This window comes from Corythoichthys intestinalis, chromosome 4, assembly GCF_030265065.1.
Source record: "Corythoichthys intestinalis isolate RoL2023-P3 chromosome 4, ASM3026506v1, whole genome shotgun sequence".
Lineage (NCBI taxonomy): Eukaryota > Metazoa > Chordata > Actinopteri > Syngnathiformes > Syngnathidae > Corythoichthys > Corythoichthys intestinalis.
In genome coordinates this window covers 41762656-41782547 of record NC_080398.1, presented here as the reverse complement: position 1 = coordinate 41782547, position 19892 = coordinate 41762656, and the positions used below count along the sequence as shown (strand labels likewise).

General features: G+C 36.6%; 1 protein-coding gene across 2 annotated transcripts in view; it reads right to left on the bottom strand.

The window, feature by feature from the left end:
* Window positions 1-2803: 2803 nt before the first annotated feature.
* The window catches only part of LOC130915084 (SH3 domain-binding protein 5-like), a 31921-nt gene continuing 14832 nt past the window's right edge, over window positions 2804-19892 (bottom strand). For both annotated transcript variants that reach the window (XM_057834807.1, XM_057834808.1), the window contains 6 exons: window positions 11475-11639; window positions 11269-11399; window positions 7677-7719; window positions 7420-7606; window positions 7014-7340; window positions 2804-3275 (listed from right to left, as the gene is read on the bottom strand). In XM_057834807.1, the coding sequence (XP_057690790.1) occupies window positions 3052-3275; window positions 7014-7340; window positions 7420-7606; window positions 7677-7719; window positions 11269-11399; window positions 11475-11639 (1077 nt within the window). In that variant the 3' untranslated portion in view covers window positions 2804-3051. The remainder of the gene's footprint in view (window positions 3276-7013; window positions 7341-7419; window positions 7607-7676; window positions 7720-11268; window positions 11400-11474; window positions 11640-19892) is intronic.

Genomic DNA, 19892 nt, shown 5'->3' with positions numbered 1-19892 from the left:
ATCTCCTCTAGAGTAGTGATGTTTTTGGGCTGTCGTTGGGCAACACAGACTTTCAACTCCCTCCACAGATTTTCTATGGGGTTGAGATCTGGAGACTGACTAGCCCACTCCAGGACCTTGAAATGCTTCTTACGAAGCCACTCCTTTGTTGCCCTGGCTGTGTGTTTGGGATCATTGTCATGCTGAAAGACCCAGCCACGTCTCATCTTCAATGCCCTTGCTGACAGAAGATTTTCACTCAAAATCTCTCGATACATGGCCCCATTCATTCTTTCCTTTACACAGATCAGTCGTCCCGGACCCTTTGCAGAAAAACAACCCCAAAGCATGATGTTTCCACCCCTGTGCTTCACAGTGGGTATGGTGTTCTTCAGATGCAATTCAGTATTCTTTCTCCTCCAAACACGAGAACCTGTGTTTCTACCAAAAAGTTCTATTTTGGTTTCATCTGACCATAACACATTCTCCCAGTCCTCTTCTGGATCATCCAAATGCTCTCTAGCCAACCGCAGACTGGCCTGGACATGTAATGGCTTCAGCAGGGGGACATGTCTGGCAGTGCAGGATTTGAGTCCCTGGCGGCGTTGTTACTGTGGTCCCATCTCTCTGTAGGTCATTCACTAGGTCCTCCCCGTGTGGTTCGGAGATTTTTGCTCACCGTTCTTGTTATCATTTTGACGCCACGGGGTGAGATCTTGCATGGAGCCCCAGTTTGAGGGAGATAATCAGTGGTCTTGTATGTCATCCATTTTCTAATAATTCTTTACACAAAGCGTTTTACCTATTGCAGATTCAGTCTTCCCAGGTCTACTAATTTGTCTCTGGTGTCCTTCGACATGTCTTTTGTCTTGGCCACAGTGGAATTTGGAGTGTGACTGACTGAGGTTGTGGACAGGTGTCTTTTATACCGATAATGAGTTAAAACAGGTGCCATTAATACAGGTAACGAGTGGAGCCTCATTAGACCTCGTTAGAAGAAGTTAGACCTCTTTGACAGCCAAAAATCTTGCTTGTTTGTAGGTGACCAAATACTTATTTTCCACTCTAATTTGGAAATAAATTCTTTAAAAATCAAACAATGTGATTTTCTGTTTTTTTCCACATTCATTCGTTCTCATGGTTGAAGTTTACCCATGTTGACAATTACAGGCCTCTCTAAGCTTTTCAAGTAGGAGAACATGCACAATTGGTGGTTGACTAAATACTTATTTGCCCCACTGTATGTTAATGCCTTATCGGTACCGATATTAGTATAAGTGCAACACCACTTGTAGAGCAGTTGGAAAGTAGATGTTGAAAAGTACCTATGGCACAGCATCGGCACGTGATGTCTTGGTACTTGCCAATGCTGATGACGTCATTTTAAGTGACGTATCGGTACCGACATTAGTATCGGTGCAACACTAAGTTGGTAAGTCGATCCTAAAACGTACATAATTGGACAGCATTGGCATGTTATGTCTTTTTACTCACTGACAGTGTTGTTAATCTTACTTTAAAAAAGTAATTAATTACGGTTACAAATTACTTCTCTCAAAAATTAAGTTAGTAACTCAGTTACCTGAATGTAAGAGTAATAAGTTACTTGGCAAAGTAACGTGGTGTTACCTTTAATGTTTTTTTTTTGTTGGTTTTTTTTTTATTCCAAAAATAACATAGTCACCTTAGCTATTTTTGGAAGTCATTTAATGTTGTGAATCAACCGTTAGTTGTTAAAAGTACTCCATTAGTTCCCTTCTGTCTCCTTTCGACATGTGAAAGTTTTAAAACTGTTTCATCATTTAAAGATAGATTTAAGTCAGGAATTTGCCGATTTAGGAGTATTTTAGATAAAAACTTACTTTGGTCCGCGAGGAAGGTTCTCCACGACAGAGCCTTCCTGGGAAGTCTACTGCTTTAAGATGGCGGCTGTTTACTCATGCTGGCGAGTATATCATTTCGCTTCTACTTCTCTATCATTTGCGAACGCTGCCGAATCTGTCATTTTGCATCTAGTATAAATGTGATATCTAGCATAGCATCATGTGGGCATAGTTTGTACGTATATACGTATATATGTATATATATATATATATGTATATATATACATACACATATATACATATATATATCGTATCGGCCAGAATATAAGACGGCCTTGATTATAAGACAAACCCCCCTCTTTTTCAAGACTCAAGTTTGAAAAAAGACTTTTTGAACACCAAATTAATTATTCTGTAATCAGAAAATAATTACAGTACAGCTGAAACAAATGATTATAACAATACATTTGAGAGAAAAAGCATGTTATTTTGCCTCATTCAAATCTTAATATCTGAACATTTAAATATGTAAACTAAAGTGCAATCACATTCGTAAATGAATGGCTTCTGGTTTTTGAAATGTAAATAATAAGCCAATCTATTGTGATAAAACAACAAAATTGCAATAACTGCATTAACCATCAAAGTGAAGTCTAACTGTAACTGTAGTCTTGAAACAAATCTGAATAAAGAAAAACATTGCAATAAAACAATGCAAACTGGTTAAACTTCAGAGTAGCTGAGATCTGTCATGACAGAATATCGCTTCAATTATATCTGGCGCCATCTAGGGTCGTGAATGGGTATAACGTCTAGACCATGAATATAAGACGACCCCCGCTTTTTCAGTCTTATTTCAATGCAAAAAACACACTTATATTCGGGCCAATACGGTAAATTATGTTTCCAGCACTGCTGCGACCCTCGTGAGGATAAGCGCTTCCGAAGATAATTGCATTTTTTTTTTCAACCAAAGATAGTTCCTTGCCATATAAAGGGTTAGGTCAGGTTAAGCATGAACTTTTGCATAGCTGTTCAATGTGGTGATTATTGTCACTGAATGGGTTAAAACAACTGAAGGCAAGTGGAAACAGTGCAACATTTTCTTTATTTAACAATCCCGCTTCATAACATATTCACCGCTTCCATCAAAATGGAAGACATCAACAAGGACAAAAAGTTAAACGTGACATTGAATACAAATAAAAAAAGTCATCATCAGTCTATGCTAGAACTTCTCATGGGTCCTTCACAGTCCTTTAACCACGACGGCCTTTTGCGCAAAGTTGTCCGTGTTTTTGGCGTCGCTGCGTTGGCGTCGCAGATTGAGGAAGCTGAACCGAGCTTCCAAGTTGAAGCTCCTCCTCCTCTTGGCCGCGCCGTTGTTGTTATTGTTGCGGTTGTCGGTGCTCCGGTTGCTGACCACGGCCGGCCCGTTGTCCAGCGTCACCTCGGCGCCTTCGGCTCGCTCGCCTACAATGGACAGCGAGAAACGATTAGTAAGTAAAAATTGTGTGTTTATTAGGTTGTGCTATTTATGCAGATGCTAGCGCTACGCTAACGCGACTGCTTATGGTATTCCTTAACATTAACAGCAAATGCTAACCGCTAACGTTAATTATAGTCTGCAACCGCTGGCATTGGCTACTCGTTGGATTTGGTGATGTATGTAATTTTTGCTAGACTTGGTCATGTACAGGCAGCCATTAGCTAGTCGATCGACCAATAGTTGACTAGTTCAACAAAAGTATTGGGACAAAACAAGAAGTATTGGGTTATTTTCAGTACAGAAAAATGCAGTAAAACATGGAAAAATGTGGAGTCTCAAAGTATTGGGGCATGTAGTACAAAATTAACTGGAAGAAAATTTGCAGGTGTACTGGAGAAAGGTTTTGCCGAAAGTATTGGGACAAAATGTGAGGTGTAAACTGAAGTACTGCATCATTTCCAGGACAAAACAATGAAGTAAAACATGAGCGTTAGAAAAAATTGGAGAAAGTGCTTCAGAAAATGGAAGATTTGACAAAAGATTTTGGGCAGGAAAATTTGAACTGTGATCTAAAGGTATTGGGGCAAGTACTACAAAAAAGATGGAAGAAAATGTGCAGGTGGTAGGGGAAGGGTTTTGATAAAAGTTTGGAAAGGAAAATATGAAAAATTGCGTCATTTTCAGTACAGAAAAATGAATTAAAACATGGAGTGAGGGGAAAATGTTGCAAAAAATTGTTTTCTGAAAAGTAGAACGACAAGTACCCTACTTTCTGGAATATAAGGCGCACCTGACTATAAGCCGCCACCCACCAAATTTCACACAAAAAAGGCATTTGTTCATTGATAAGCTGCACTGGACAATAAGCCGCAGCTGTGCTCACTGTATTATGGGATATTTACATTAAAATATATTAACCGGAAACACTTTTTTTTGACAGCGGCATCATAAGACTGTCATAAAACCAAATGAATCATTATGAAGCTTTGAAGATTAATTCAAGAAGCGTCATTTTGCCATCACTTCCCGCATGGGGGAGACAGTGAACCTCTGCTGCCACCTGCTGTCAACACTGTTGTCGTCCAACATGCCTCCTAGTATGCATTGCAGCTCTACAGATGTAAATAACATTCAAAATTCATGTTCTGTGCTAATAATTTCTTCAGTTACAGTTCCAGTGTTTTCATTAATTGCTAGTTAGCTACTTTATTTGACTGTGGCGCTATAAGACCGTCATAATTATGACATGACACTGCCATGAGCATTAATGAATGCTTATGAGAGATGTCAAATTATCTCACTTTTGACTGCATGTAAAAGATCCGAGCTGGACATAGAGTTGGTGATATAATTTGCTGGATGACATTTAGTGACATCTGTCATAAGCATTCATTGATGCTCATAATAGTGTCATGTCATAATTATGGCTGTCTTCTGGCAGTGTTATGACGCCGCTGTCAAATAAAGTGTTAGCTATTAACCCAAATAAATCAACATATAAGCCGCCTGCAGGATTCAAAATGAGGGGAAAAAGTAGCGGCCTATAGTCCGAATATTACGATACTACTACAATGGAGGGGAAAAAAATGCATTTGACAAAAGTATTGGGACAGGAAAATGAAGTCTGAACTAAAAATAATAGGTCGTTTTCAGTACAGAAAATGTGGCTAGAAACTGGAGTCTCAAAGGTATTGGGATAACTACTACAGCCAATGAAAGAAAATGTGCAGGTTTACTGGGGAAAAGATGGTTTTGACAAAAGGATTAGGACTAGAAAATAAAGTCTGAACTGAAGTAATGGGTCAAAATGTTCCTAGAACATGGATTCTGAAAATTATTGATACAAGTACTACCCAAAAAAAATGGATGAAAATTTGCAAGTTGACTGGACGAAAAAAAAGTGCTTTGCCAAAAGTATTGGGAAAGGAAAATATGAAGTTTGAACCGAAGTATTGCGTCATTTTCAGTACAGAAAAATATATAAGGGAAAGTACTCCAGCAAATAGAAGGGGGGAGGGGGGGTTTATCAAAAGTTTTCAGACAGGAAAATGTGAAGTTTGAATTAAAAAATGTTGGTTCATTTTCAGTACAGTACAAATGGAGCTTAGTGTTGGGACAGAACATGAATAAAAATGTGGCAATTGGACAGAAGTATTGGGACGCTTACAGGAATATATAGGGCAGTGGTTCTTAATCACGGTACGGTAAGTCTATGGGGTTCGGCGAAGGTAAAGAAACGCAGAGCCTTATTTTCGTACGCTGATTAAATCTAGGCTAAGTAGCTTTTTAGACTAGGTTTTGGACTGGTTTGCTCCCAATTTACAAGCTTAATCTATTTCTTTTCATTGCTAGCCCTCGATCTGTTTGGAGGAGGAACTAGTTTGCTCAGTGGAAGATTGACACACTTGGTATGAGAGATTATAGCAGACCAATGGGCAGCATGGTCTCAAATTTTGACCTGTTTATAAAACATGCTGACAAAATGAGAAGAATTTTTGACGGGAATTTGCTAAATTATTAGCTTGCTAGCGTAGATATGGCGGACAACACAGAGGTGATTTGAAGTTCCGCTCTGAGACCCCCAATTTGGCCAACTTTCAAATGGTCTGATATGCATGTGTGATACATCATTGGAAAGCTTAAAATCTCAATATTCTGAGGGAAGAAAATTTTGAATGGGAGGGCATTTTTCAAAAAAAAAAAAAATTTTTTTTTTAAACAGCAAAACCCTATCTGGAGGTGAGAGCACGCAAGAGCAGAATTAAAGACACCATGACTAACGAGATATTATCGCGTAGATACAATTTTTGGGGGATTTTATGGGTGAAATATGGTAATATAACAAGCGTCACGATGCAGAAATCGCAGACATCAAGGAATGGTTGAGATGTTCTTTTTCATATATTTACCCTTTTAAATGTTTTTTCAATTTCTCTTTGTTTGGATCGATTATTTATCATCTAACCTATTGAAGAATATGCGATAGTAACAAAAAAATACAATTAAGCCATAGTTATGAGTAAGATATCCGTGACTTTTTTACAGACACCATTTTTTTCATTGTGACGAAATTTGTTTAAAAGTTTAAAATATGCGAGTGAATAATTTTTCGAAGTCGTTTTTTTTTTTTTTAACGAAATATAAGACATCAATTAATGATTCTAAGCTAAAAAATGACAGACATTATGAATAATAAATATAATTAAATACCTGCGTTTTATGGCTGGGTTGAAACAAAAGCGGTTGCTCGACGTCTGTAAACGGGGGTTTTCAGGGTAAAACAGACAAATTAAAAATAGTTCGGGGGCTTAATGCGCCATGAATCTGCTATGGCAGCATATAGACATATTCTATCAAACACAACAGGTGTTTTGTCTTAAAATACAGCAGCTTTTTTTTAAAGAGGAGTGCAAGAGCAGAAACTGCTTTTTCAGTCTTGTCTGCGTTTTCCGCCATATATCGGTTTTGTATTTAAAAAAAAAAAATTTCTAAAATCTAATTACGAAGGGTTCAGTTAAGCTACATGAAAAACTTGTGGGGTTCAGTACTTTTAGCAAGGTTAAGAAACAGTGATATAGGGAAAATTTTGATTCAATTAATTTCAGTATATGTCCATTTTAAGTGGATTAGCAGACTTAGAGTTAAGTGAATTTAGTCAAAGGCATTAGGTGTATTGGGGCAAGTAAATTTTGTCTAAAATGTGATGTCTGGCCAAAACTCACCTCTTTCTACGTCGCACTCGGGCGACGAGGCCCCGCTGCAGTCGCTCCGAGGGCCGAGCACGGGCGAGATGAGGCCGAAGTCCGACAGGGAGACCGAGTTGGGCAGGTCCAAGCTGCGCGGCCTGGAGGGCGGCCCGGACGAAGGCGAGGAGGTGGAAGAAGAGCGGGAGGGCGTCGGCGACGGACAAGAAGTGGCGAAGGAGCACGGAGACGCCGCCTCCTTAGGGCTGTCCGGGGGGGAACCCAAACTGGACGTGGAACGCGTCTCCGAGTCTTCCTCGGAGGCGGCGACGCCGCCGGCTTCGTCATCCGAGCACATTGACATCACTGCGAAGGGAGATGAACTAATGTGGAATCGTCTTAACCTAAAATGGACGCTTCTTATTCATTCATTCATTCATCTTACTGGAAACGCCGTCCGACGACGGGTCGCCGTCCGAGCCGACGCCGCGCTCGCGCGGACCCATGACGGAGTTGCGACGGCGCTGGTGGATCTCGTCCGAGATGGCTTCCAAGTTCCCCAGGGCCGCCTTGTACTCGGCTTTGGCTCGGGATAGCTTAGCCTGCCGCTCGTCCACCGTCGCCTTCAGGGTCTGCGCGGAAATGTCACCGTTAACGTGGCGAACGGGAAGCGTATTTAGAATGGCGTGGAGCGTCACGTACCTCGAGCTGCAGGTAGAACTTGGCTTTCATTTCAAAGTAGGGTCTGTAAAGGACAAAAAGGAACAGAGAGGGGAAAAAAATACAATTAAAATAATGCCCACGTTTTGAAAAATATTAAATAAAAATAGGAGTAGGAAAAAAAGTGAAATTTATAAGCAGGTGTTTTCAATACAAACTTTTTAATCAAAAAATATAATGCAAATTATATGTTATAAAAACGTTTAAAAATTAGACAAATTGTTTACATGAACTTAATTTAGAAAATAAAATAAGTAAAAAAAATAACGTACAAACACAAATTAAATCAAATTCATATATATTTTCAATTTAAAAAAAAAACAATAATTGCAAAATAATTAGAAGAAAATTCAAAAGGAATTGTGTTTTTATTTAAAAATATAAAATGAACTTGAACGAAATTTATCATGAAATAGAAATAATGTTTTTTTTTTTTTTTTAAATAAGTCAAAGAACAAGACATAGAAATTAAATAAAATTCCATTAATATAAAATATTCAAAAGAAATTCAAATAAAACACTTTTTCCCCCAAAAAATTATATAAAAAAAAAAGATAATAAAATTAAATGACATTTATAAGCAAGCATTCAAATTAAACAAAATGCAATAAATCAGAAATGTATATTTTCTTTATATATTTTTTTTACATTTAAAAATATAAAAATGTATTATCAAAAAAAGTTTTGAAAATTAATAATTGTTTAAATTAGAAAATAAAACAAGTAGAAACAATAGAAATTAAATGAAATTCATAAATATTTTCAATTTTTAAAAAATTACAAAATGAGGGAAAAAAACAAAATCATTTTTGTTTAAAATTATAAAATTAATTTGTAAAGCAATTAAATTTATAATGAAAATTTGTAGCAGTAAAAATATTTTTCTTCAAAATTCGAAAGGTAATATTTTTTTTCTTTTAATAAGCCAAAAAACAGTAACTAGAAATTATATGAAATTCATATTTTTTTCAATTTAAAAAAATCCATAAATACAAAACAGTCAAAGGAAAGTACAATAGAAATGAAACCATTATATGAAAAAAAGTAAAAAGGATTCAAATGACATTTCTAAGCAGGCGTTTTCAATAAAAAATATTCTAATAAAATATGGTAAATAAGAAATTTAACTTTTGATTTTATATTTTTAAAAAATCCAAAAATATAATGAACATTTGTTACAAAAAATGTTTAAAAATTATTCATTTTAATAAGAAAATAGCAAGTGGTAAAAAATTAAGTAAAAGAGCACTAAATCGAAAGTAAATGAAATTAATATAAATTATATTTTCAATTTAAGAAAAATTCAATGATTGCAAAATAATTAGAAAACAAAAGTAACTATACCTTTTTAATTAAAAATATGAAATAAATTCGAAAGGAATTAAATGAAATTTATAATGAAAAGTTGTTGTAATATTAGATTGTTTCTTCAAATCTAGCACTTTGTTGTGTGGAGATACAGATCATAGCCCCGCCCAGGTATGTTTGGGGGCGTGTCCTGGTCATCAGGTCATTTGGGGACATTTCAGGGGGTGTTCTGGTCATATCAGGTCATTTGGGGGGGGCGTGTCCTAGTCATACAAGGTCATCTGGGGGGCGTGTCCTGGTCATGTCAGGTCATTTGGGGGACACGTCTTATTGATATCTGGTCATTTCCTGTTAATTTGGGGACAATTGTTATTTTTGCCATTGAAAATGAATGGGAAATTTGGCCGTCAATGGCCGTCAATGGAATCTTAGTACATTGGCATCAATAGAATCAACAAACATGGCGGTCAATTGAATTGAACAAAGTAAATGCCATTGAAAATGAATGGGAAAATTGGACATCCATGGCCGTCTATGGCATCCAAGTACATTGGTATCAATAGATCTGATATAGATGGCCATCAATGGCATCTGTCTAAATTGGCCTAAATGCAATGTTAATGTCATTGGGAATGAATGGGAAATTTGGACGTCCATGGCAGTCAATGGCATCGACTTCCATATGCATCAATGGGATGAAATGACTTTGAAAGGAATTAAATGAAATGTATAATGAAAAGTTGTTGTAATAAGGATGTTTTTTCAAAATAAGAAAAAATATTTTTAAAGAAATTTTAAAATAAGTGAAAGAACAGTAAATAGTAATTAAATTAAATTCCAAAATATTTAATTTAAAAAAATCTATGAATACAAAATAATCAAAAGAAAATAGAAAAAAAAAATTAATAATGAAAAGGAATTAAATGAAATGTATAATGAAAAGTTGCTGTAATAATAATGTTTTTTCAAAATAAGAAAAAATATTTTTAAAGAAATTTTAAAATAAGTGAAAGAACAGTAAATAGTAATTAAATTAAATTCCAAAATATTTAATTTAAAAAAATCTATGAATACAAAATAATCAAAAGAAAATAGAAAAAAAAAATTAATAATGAAAAGGAATTAAATGAAATGTATAATGAAAAGTTGCTGTAATAAGAATGTTTTTTCAAAATAAGAAAAAATATTTTTAAAGAAATTTTAAAATAAGTGAAAGAACAGTAAATAGTAATTAAATTAAATTCCAAAATATTTAATTTAAAAAAATCTATGAATACAAAATAATCAAAAGAAAATAGAAAAAAAAAATTAATAATGAAAAGGAATTAAATGAAATGTATAATGAAAAGTTGCTGTAATAAGAATGTTTTTTCAAAATAAGAAAAAATATTTTTAAAGAAATTTTAAAATAAGTGAAAGAACAGTAAATAGTAATTAAATTAAATTCCAAAATATTTAATTTAAAAAAATCTATGAATACAAAATAATCAAAAGAAAATAGAAAAAAAAATTAATAATGAAAAGGAATTAAATGAAATTTATAATGAAAATTGTTGTAATAAGAATGTTTTTTCAAAATAAGAAAAAATATTTTTAAAGAAATTTTAAAATAAGTGAAAGAACAGTAAATAGTAATTAAATTAAATTCCAAAATATTTAATTAAAAAAAAAATCTATAAATAAGAAAATAGAAAAAAAAATTAATAATGAAAAGGAATTAAATGAAATTTTAAGCAGGCATTTTCAATACAAAATAAAAATTGAATCAATTAGAAATGTGAATTTTCATTGTTTAAAAAAAAAAAAAAAAATTATATTTTTATATCTACATACATACATCTACATACATATAATTTTTGATTTTATATATTTTTTTAAATTAAAAATATCAGAAAAAACATGTTTTCAGAATATGAAGAAAATCGTGAGTGAAAAACAGTCAACAGAAAGAAATTAAACAAGTAGAAGAAAATAGAAATTAAACAATTTCATTTCAAATATCACTCGAATTTGAAAAAATATTTTTTTTGATCGTATATATTAATTGTATATAACTGATAATTCATAAAATAAAATAAAACCATTTTGAATAAAAATATAAAAACAACTAAACAGGAAGAAATTGTGAATGAATAAATTAATAATTATTTTAGAATAATAAAAAAAATATATATTGATATATACACATTGCTGCAACTGTTTCTTTGAATTATTTACGTTTTATTTTCCCAAAACAAACCACCTTCACCCCACGCGTGTGACTTACTTGGACTTCCCGATAGTGCGTTTGAGTTTCTTCTCCAGCTGCTTCATGCGCCCGATAGCCGCCGCGTGCTTTTCCGCCGTCTCCTTGTGTGCCGCCTCGCTTCTGGCCTTCTCTTGCTCCGCCTCCAACACCTGCCGGAGCCGATTGAATCTCATTAAGGCGTTTTTTTTTAGAAATAAAAAAAACGAGTCGGGGCCGGCGCCTACCCGCTGCGTGGCGTGGTTGAGCATCTCCTGCCAGGCCGAGTCGAAATGGCGTCGGTCCTCCTCCAGGAGGCGCTGCTCGGCCAGCGAGATGGTCTCCTTGGCGGCGCGGAGGACTTCGGAAGCTCTGTGAAAGTCCTGCGTGGCCTTCTGAGCTTCCAGCTGGGCCTGAACGACACCACCGGGTTCAGTTAAGGGTACTACAATTCCACCATTTTTATTGCCAAAAAATCACAACAACAGCACAAGCTAGAGAGCTAAACTCAATCAGCGTCACCGGTTATCGCGGCGTGACGCCGACAAGCGCCTCCCTGTCGTCCCCAGCTGACGTTGTGGACTAAAAGCAGCTCTGGAAATGCGAGGTTGGCTGAGGGCGTTGTTGTTTACCGTTATGATGTGGAGATTTATTTTCTTTAATACTTATTACAAGCATGACTGCATGACGCAATAGCCAAAAACAAGAGGTCAAGCGGGTTGATAAACAAGAGGAAAGCAGCCGACTCAGCTTTTGCCGCTGATCAAATTTGTGTTGCCTTGACCTAAATGAGTCATCTTTGTATCTTCACCGCACTTCATCTCGACACTACTGTACTGTTCATGTGTTTATCATAGTGACAATTTACCTTTGCTAGTCATATACTCTACTGCTGTTTTTATTTTTTTAGTCCCTCAATTTAGCTTAAAGAGGCACGAGCGTCATTGTAAACCATTTTAAACGGTTTCACGCATAAGGTAAGTGTAAATGGGAGTGTGCCATGGTTGTGTGTAGTTTTTTTATCTGATCGCAATCGCCTTTCGGAGTTGAATCATTCTGCAAACGGTAGGTTTTGAAATTGGTCGCACTGTGCCTTATTATGTAAGTACCTGCTCTCTTTGTTCTTCCTCCATGCTCACTTAAAAGCTTCTTAGACACGGAGAATAGGAATCCGAGTGTCCTTACAGGGCCTTTTGACCGAGAGAGCCAAAACACCCAACAGACAGTGAGGAGCAAACATTTATGACATTTTTCACTGAAAAAGTTAAGGACATCCACGACGACCTTGCTTAAACCCCCCATCCCAGCATGTCATCCGACTGGCACCTGTCCCCACGCCCATTCTCCTACTTAGACCTCCCCGTCGTTTGTTTTTTGCCTTGTTTTTGACCGTTGTCGACGAATAAATTGTCAACCTGTTTTGGGTGAGCCTTCTTCAAACTTTTGGAACATGGAGTCAGTACAAAGGGTTAACACTAGGGTTGTTCCCATCATGTTTTTTTGCTCCCGATCAGATCCCGATCGTTTTAGTTTGAGTATCTGCCAATCCCGATATTTCCCGATCCAATTGCTTTTTTTTGCTCCCGATTCAATTCCAATCATTCCCGATAATTTTTCCCAATCATGTACATTTTGGCAATGCATTAAGAAAAAAAATGAATAAAACTCTGACGAATATATACATTCAACATACAGTATATAAGTACTGTATTTGTTTATCATTAAAGATGCACCGATACCGACACTAGTATCGGCAGGGGGCGCCGATCCGGCCCAAAATGGTGGTATCGGCGAGTACCAACAAAGACGGCGCCGATACCATTTACCGGTTCATTATTACAACATTTGACCGCAGCCTTTTTTTTTTCTCCTGGCGCTCACTACACTTTGTCTCTGTGTTGTGTGATGACACGTGAACACCAAACAACTATCGCTATTGGCCTGCTCCAGACCAATGAGAACGGGCCAATAGCCACTTCTGACCAATGACATGGCCGGCATGGCGGCGGTCGGGAAATATTTCAAAATAGAAATCCCGTCAATTAAAATCAATGGCTGCGTGCAAGATTTGCGGCCTGAAAGTTTCGAGATGTGGAGTTAAATCGGCCAGTTTCAATACCTCGAACCTGATAAAACATGTGAAGACGAAACGTGAACGAACACAAGTTTGAGCCTGCAAGAGCAGGACTGCTATCCAGAGGAAGGGCGCTGGACAGGTGCAACAATCTCTGGTCAGTTCACTACGTCTACTTTACTTTTATTGTCTTTTACTGCAAGAAATGCTGCAGTAATTTGGGAACTGTTTCCAAAGTAGGGTTGCCACCTTTTAGAAATAGAAATAAGGGACCCACCCCCTCCCGAAAAAACGAGGCTAGTAGAGAGACGGGATGCTGTGGTCAATTATTATTACTTATAATTGTGAGCGTCCGCAAATGCGGAAAAAAGGTTGGACCGCGAAATGGACAACAAGCGGGGGATAAGTACAAGGGTTTAATGATTGCAAACAAAAAATAACACGCGATCGCGGGATAGTAGAAATAACAAAAGGAGTCGCTGACAGCAGGTCGACGGAGCTCAATACTAAAAACTCGAAGATTAACTAAGACGATAGGCAGCGACCCAAAAAGCCAAAATAAAAACACTCAAATACCTGCACAGGGTAGAGGTTCCAAACGAGTGCAGCACACTAACAGAAAAAACCCAATGCAGGGGCGTAACAAGCAAATGTAGCGAGACTATAGTGCGAGATTTCAAACGGCGATCAGCAAAGCAAATATCACGGCAGCCTTCTCTGAGCTCACCCGTGCTTAAATGCTGCGTTGATAAGCCTGCATTGGATTCAGGTGCGACGTCAGGAACGCCCCCACTAACAGCCCAGCAACAAAACACAATCTAACCAGCAGCAGAATGTGACAATAATTTCATGAAAGTTGCACTGTTTGGCCTTTGAGAGGTTTAAAAAAAAGTTTACTCACTTCATTCAGAGTTTATTTTTATGAACTTATTTTTACTTTCTTACTGTTGGGCTAGTATTATACTTTGTACTAGTCTTTTTCCTATTTTGCAAAGGTAAGCAACAGCCTGACAAAGCCTTGATAAAAATGATTTCACATCCAATTATGTAGCTCTTTGGGAAGAAAAAAAAAAAGAAAAAATATATATATAATCGGGGTGGTATCGGTATGGTATCGGTATCGGCCGATACTGCACAGCCAGGTATCGGTATCGGGGCCAAAAAATGGTATCGGTGCAACACTATTTATTATGACAATAAATCCTCAAGATGGCATTTACATTATTAACATTCTTTCTGTGAGAGGGATCCACGGATAGAAAGACTTGTGACTTTGTATATTGTGACTAAATATTGCCATCTAGTGTATTTGTTGAGCTTTCAATAAATGATACTGTAGCCATGCCCAAATGCATGATGGGAAGTGGAACCATGACTGTGCGTAGTGCCACCAATTGATATATCTTCTCTGCGTTGGGAAATAACATAAGGTGTTAAGAAAAAGATCAATTGCTACCTTGCTTCCCCACATTGCTTCCCATGATATTTCTAATCGTAGGGAGAGGGATTGTAAGGCTTAAGCCAATTAAAAAAAGGCTCCAAAGGCTGCCAAAATTCACTCTACTCATTTTACGCTGCCTTTTATCTCTCTATATAGGTAAGACGGCGCCATTACAGATTGTGCGCGACAATGCGTTGGTGGGTCGTGCAGCGCCAGCGCATGCATGAATTGCGTTAAATATTTTAACGTGATACATTTTTAAAAAAATTAATTACCGCCGTTATCGAGATAAATTTGATAACCCTACCTTAAGCCTGAACTAAACACTCTGGCTGAGTGTAACATATTATGTTTGTAACGTTAAATACAATTAGAAAACGATTTAATTAAAAAATAGATATATATATATAAAAAAAAGGCATATTTTTTTGCCAATTCCGATACTTTGAACATGACGTGACCGGACCCGATCGATCGGCATCCCGGGACATCTCTAGTTAACACGGGAGTGAACGTGCGGAATCTTGGCCCCCCACTGGTCGGCTTGCGGAAGCGGTGCCAGAGGAACAGCATTTCGTTCAGTTGGCGCTGTTTCCGCGGCTTGGTGGGGGGTTAGGGGGGCAAATTCCTTTACCCGCAATGAAGAAATGCTTTGCTCATTGTGCTCACAATTAAGGAATGTTTTTCTTGAAGAAGGCTTGAAGACTCTTGCCTTCCCAAGGGCAGAAGCAACAAGAGACAGTTTTGCTTTGCTGGAATGTGCTGACACACATGTATTAATCCCACCTACATGCAGACACATAGCCAAACAAATTCATAGAGGTGTTGCCCGCTTTGCTCCCCATCCTTTTAAGGTTGAACCCTCTCTTGTTGCTAGGGCCATCCCAAATAAAAAGAGACGTGAAGGAGGAGGAGTTTTTTTTTTTTTTTTTTTTAAAGAACGATTGCGGAAGCTGTATAGTTTCCCTCCTTCTCCTTGCAAGCTTATCAGCAAAATTGAGTGCCTCCTTATTTTGGGTAATATTATAAATGTCGTCCTAAGGATTCGTATTTGAACATTTGTATCCAAAGTAGGTATTATAAAGGTATTTTCATTTTAATTACGCTTTTGGGTACATGAGCATTTGATTATATACGTAATGATCGTAAAAAAAAGTCTTAACAACTGGGAAGGCTCTCTGGGAACACGTCACAGGCAGCACAGTACCGTAGTATTCTGTCTAGGGCTGCAGCTATCGATTTTTTTAGTAGTCGATTAATCGATGAACCAGTTAGTTCGAATAATCGAGTAATCGGATAAGGAACATGAAAAATTTAAATACCTGAGCCTCAAACGGTATAATTTTTAAAAAAATATGAGGATCTATGTACAACAAAAGAACAATTGGCTAACTTACATAGCATAAGTCCGCTAGCTTAAATGCTATCGTTTTTTTATAATGCTCTTAACAAATGCTTCAGACATATTCTGACAAAAAATATAAATATACCTATAAACTAAATAACTAATGCATTAAAAAACATTAGCTTACACAAAAACTTGGTTTATGTTGGTCTTAACAGGGAGCAGTTAATTCAGCCATGTGAAATGAGGCAGACCAGAGGGCAGTGTATCCACCCTAATCAATAAAACTAAATGCAAACGAAATGACTAATGCATTAAAAAACATTAGCTTAAAGAAAAACTTGGTTTACGTTGGTCTTCACAGGGAGCAGTTGAATTCAGCTATGTAAAATGAGGCAGACCTGAGGGCAGTGTATCCACCCTAATCAATAAAACTAAATGCAAACACTTTCAAAATAAACCATTACAACGTCACTTTAATTAAACGAATACTCGAAGTTAAAAAATGTAATTTGAATAGTTAATCAATTAATCGTTGCTGCGCTAATTCTGTCCAAAGTCAATTTCAACACACGCTAATTGGTCCTGTGAAACATAATGAAAACCGGACATTTTCATGAATTTATAAAATCCTGCCGGACGCACTGGACAGGATGTGAAAAGTGGACATGGCCGGGTCAAAAGAGGTCACCCTACTGTATTCACACAGTTCATGTGCTTGTCATAGTGACAATTTACCTTTGCTAGTCGTATACTCTACTGCTGTTTTTTTTAGTCCCACGATTCGGCTAAAAGAGGCACGAGAGTCATTGTACGCCATTTTAATCGGTTTCATACACAAGGTAAGTCAAAATGGGAGTGTGCCATGGTTGTGTGTAGTTTTTTCATTTGATCGCAATCGCGTTTCGGGGTTAAATCATTCTGCAAACGGTAAATTTTGAAATTCGTCGCACTGTGCCTTATTATGTAACTACCTGCTCTCTTTGTTTTCCCTCCACACTGACTTACAAGTTGATTAGACACAGGAAATAAGAATCCAAGTGTCCTTATAGGGCCTCTTGACTGAGAGAGCCATAAAACCCAACATACAGTGAGGAGCAGAAGTATTTGCACCCCTTGTGATTTTGCAGGTTCACCAACTTAGAAAATATGTAAAGGTCTGAAATTTCAATCCTAATTTCCACTTATAGAGACTTAATGTAAAAAAGTATTTGATACACTGCCAATGGGAAAACCCATTATCTTTCCATTCCAACAATAATTTACAGAAAAATATGGCATATTTTATAGATGGTTTGAATTGCGATTAATTACAATTAATTATTTTTTAAGCTGTAATTAACTCGATTAAAATTTTTAATCGTTTGACGGCCCTAGTTTTTTTTCTCTCCATTGGGCATTTTATGGCTGGGGCGACTTATACTCACTCGGGCTTGTAGTCCGAAAAATATGGTACCTCTCGTTTGTGGTTTTAATCTGTCTCGCAAAATCTGATTTCTATGCTTCGGGACTGTTCAGACTACAAGACAGCCATCCAGTTTCAATCTGGATGGGCTTAATATCAAATATTATTTTATAATATAATTTTCTTCCGCTCCCGAACTGCGTGTCGTCATCTTTGGTTCATTTGAGAGAATTCGACTCTGACCGTTTTTCAAGGCAGACTCCTAAGCAGATAATCACAAATCAGCAATTTCCCGCCAACTCAAAGCAGACATGCAGAAAACACAAATCTAGATTTTATCTTCCAGGGGACTTAGGATGAAATGGAAATGCGTCGCCGCTAGCAAGAGCGCCTCGCACCAATATCTACTCGCGGAACTCTTGTTTCTTATCCTCGGACAGAAATTAAATATAATTTTTACTTGGTAACAACATGAAGAGAAGGCGCTTCAGTGTCGAGGCAGAGATATTTTTAACCGACGCAAACAGCATCAGGGGGTTGGATAATTGCGTCAAGGCTGTCTTGTGCAGGACTTCAAAAGGCAGCATCAGTGTGTTCCAAAAAAACAAGTCTTTTTAAGCGAACAACAAGGCTCCGTACCTATGCTGGCGATGTAAACCAAATTTTCGAAACAAAGTTGTTTCAGCTCATATACGCTTGTGTAGGCATTTGTAATTAAGTTTACAGCTCCAGTTTGTGGAGTTACGTGTGAGTGATTCGCTATGACAATTGTGAACACGTTAGCGTTTGTAGCATTTAAGCTAGCAGACTTTTGTTAGGCTAATTTAATCGACAAAATTTACATGTTGATCAGACTACATGGACGTTTGAACACCAACTGTTTGGTGTCAAGTGTTTTATTGTTAAAATACGTGTCATTTTTGAACAAAAGTGTACATATGTGTGTTACAGCTTTACAAATTGTCAAAAGTAAAGGAAGTCAAAAGCTTCGAATTGCCTTGTTTAGTGTCTGTCAAGCTGAAAAACTTCACGTTTAGTGAGGACAGAACAGAAAACCTGAGATACTGTGAGGTACAACAAGGTACTGTTTACGCGACTAAAAAACAAAAACAAAGAACAACTGGAGACAAACTGCAGGACGAGACTGGCATCGTAAAGTCAAAATCGTGAAAGTATGTCGTAACCTGGAGACTACCAATAATTAAAACAATACGCAATTTAAAAAAATTAAATTATAGCTAAAAATCTGAATGCAAAAAAAAAATCATAAAAAGGTTTTAAAAGAAAAAAAAAAGAATTATAAAAAAATATATATATTATTTTCCCCAGTTTAAAAAATAAATTGAAATTTTTTTCTATTAAAAAATTGTTTATTTTAAAAATCTTTTTATACATTTAGGATTGCTGGTCCATAGACTTCATAATGTATTGACATGACACATTCCCCATTCACTGAGTCACGCCTCCCCGAAGGGGGGCCGTCCCACACTCCGCTTCATTTATTAGCAGTCGGTCACATGCAGCGATCTAACGCCGGATTTAGGTTGAAAAGTACGAAAGCAAGAAATTAGCAGCTACAGCATTGGCATTATACTTCACAATATTTATGTAAAATAACTGCTAACTGCACGTTTTTTTTGCTTTTAACTAAGAATCGAGAGGACTTTTTAACTCCATATCTATAAGGAATTCAGGGATTTAGGCATTTATTCACAAGAATTTAACGGAAAAAGCTCTTTGTTTACATATGGCGGCCGCTAATTTGTTTACCAAATAGCATCATAGTTCGCAATATTTACGTAAAATAAATTCTAACTGCACTTTTTTTTTTGCTTTTAACCAACAATCGAGACTGTTTTGTGTCCATATCTATAAAGAATTAAGGGATTTAAGCATTTATTCACAAGAATTTAACGGAAAAAGCTCTTTGTTTACATATGGCGGCCGCTAATTTGCTTACCGAAGAGCATCATAGTTCGCAATATTTACGTAAAATAAATGATAACTGCATGGTTTTTTTGCTTTTAACCAATAATTGAGACTGTTTTACGTCCATATCTATAAAGTATACAGGGATTTAAGCATTTATCCACCATAATTTAACGGAAAAAGCTCTTTGTTTACGCTATACGGCGGCCGCTAATTTGCTTACCTAGTAGCATCATAGTTTGCAATATTTACGTAAAATAAATGATAACGGCACTTTTTTGTTGTTGTTTTTAACCAAGAATCGAGACTGTTACGTCCATATTTATAAAGAATTTAGGGATTTAAGCATTTATTCACAAGAATTTAACGGAAAAAGCTCCTTGTTTACATATGTCGGCCGCTAAATTGCTTACCGACAAGCATCATAGTTTGCAATATTTACGTAAAATAAATTCTAACTGCACAGTTTTTT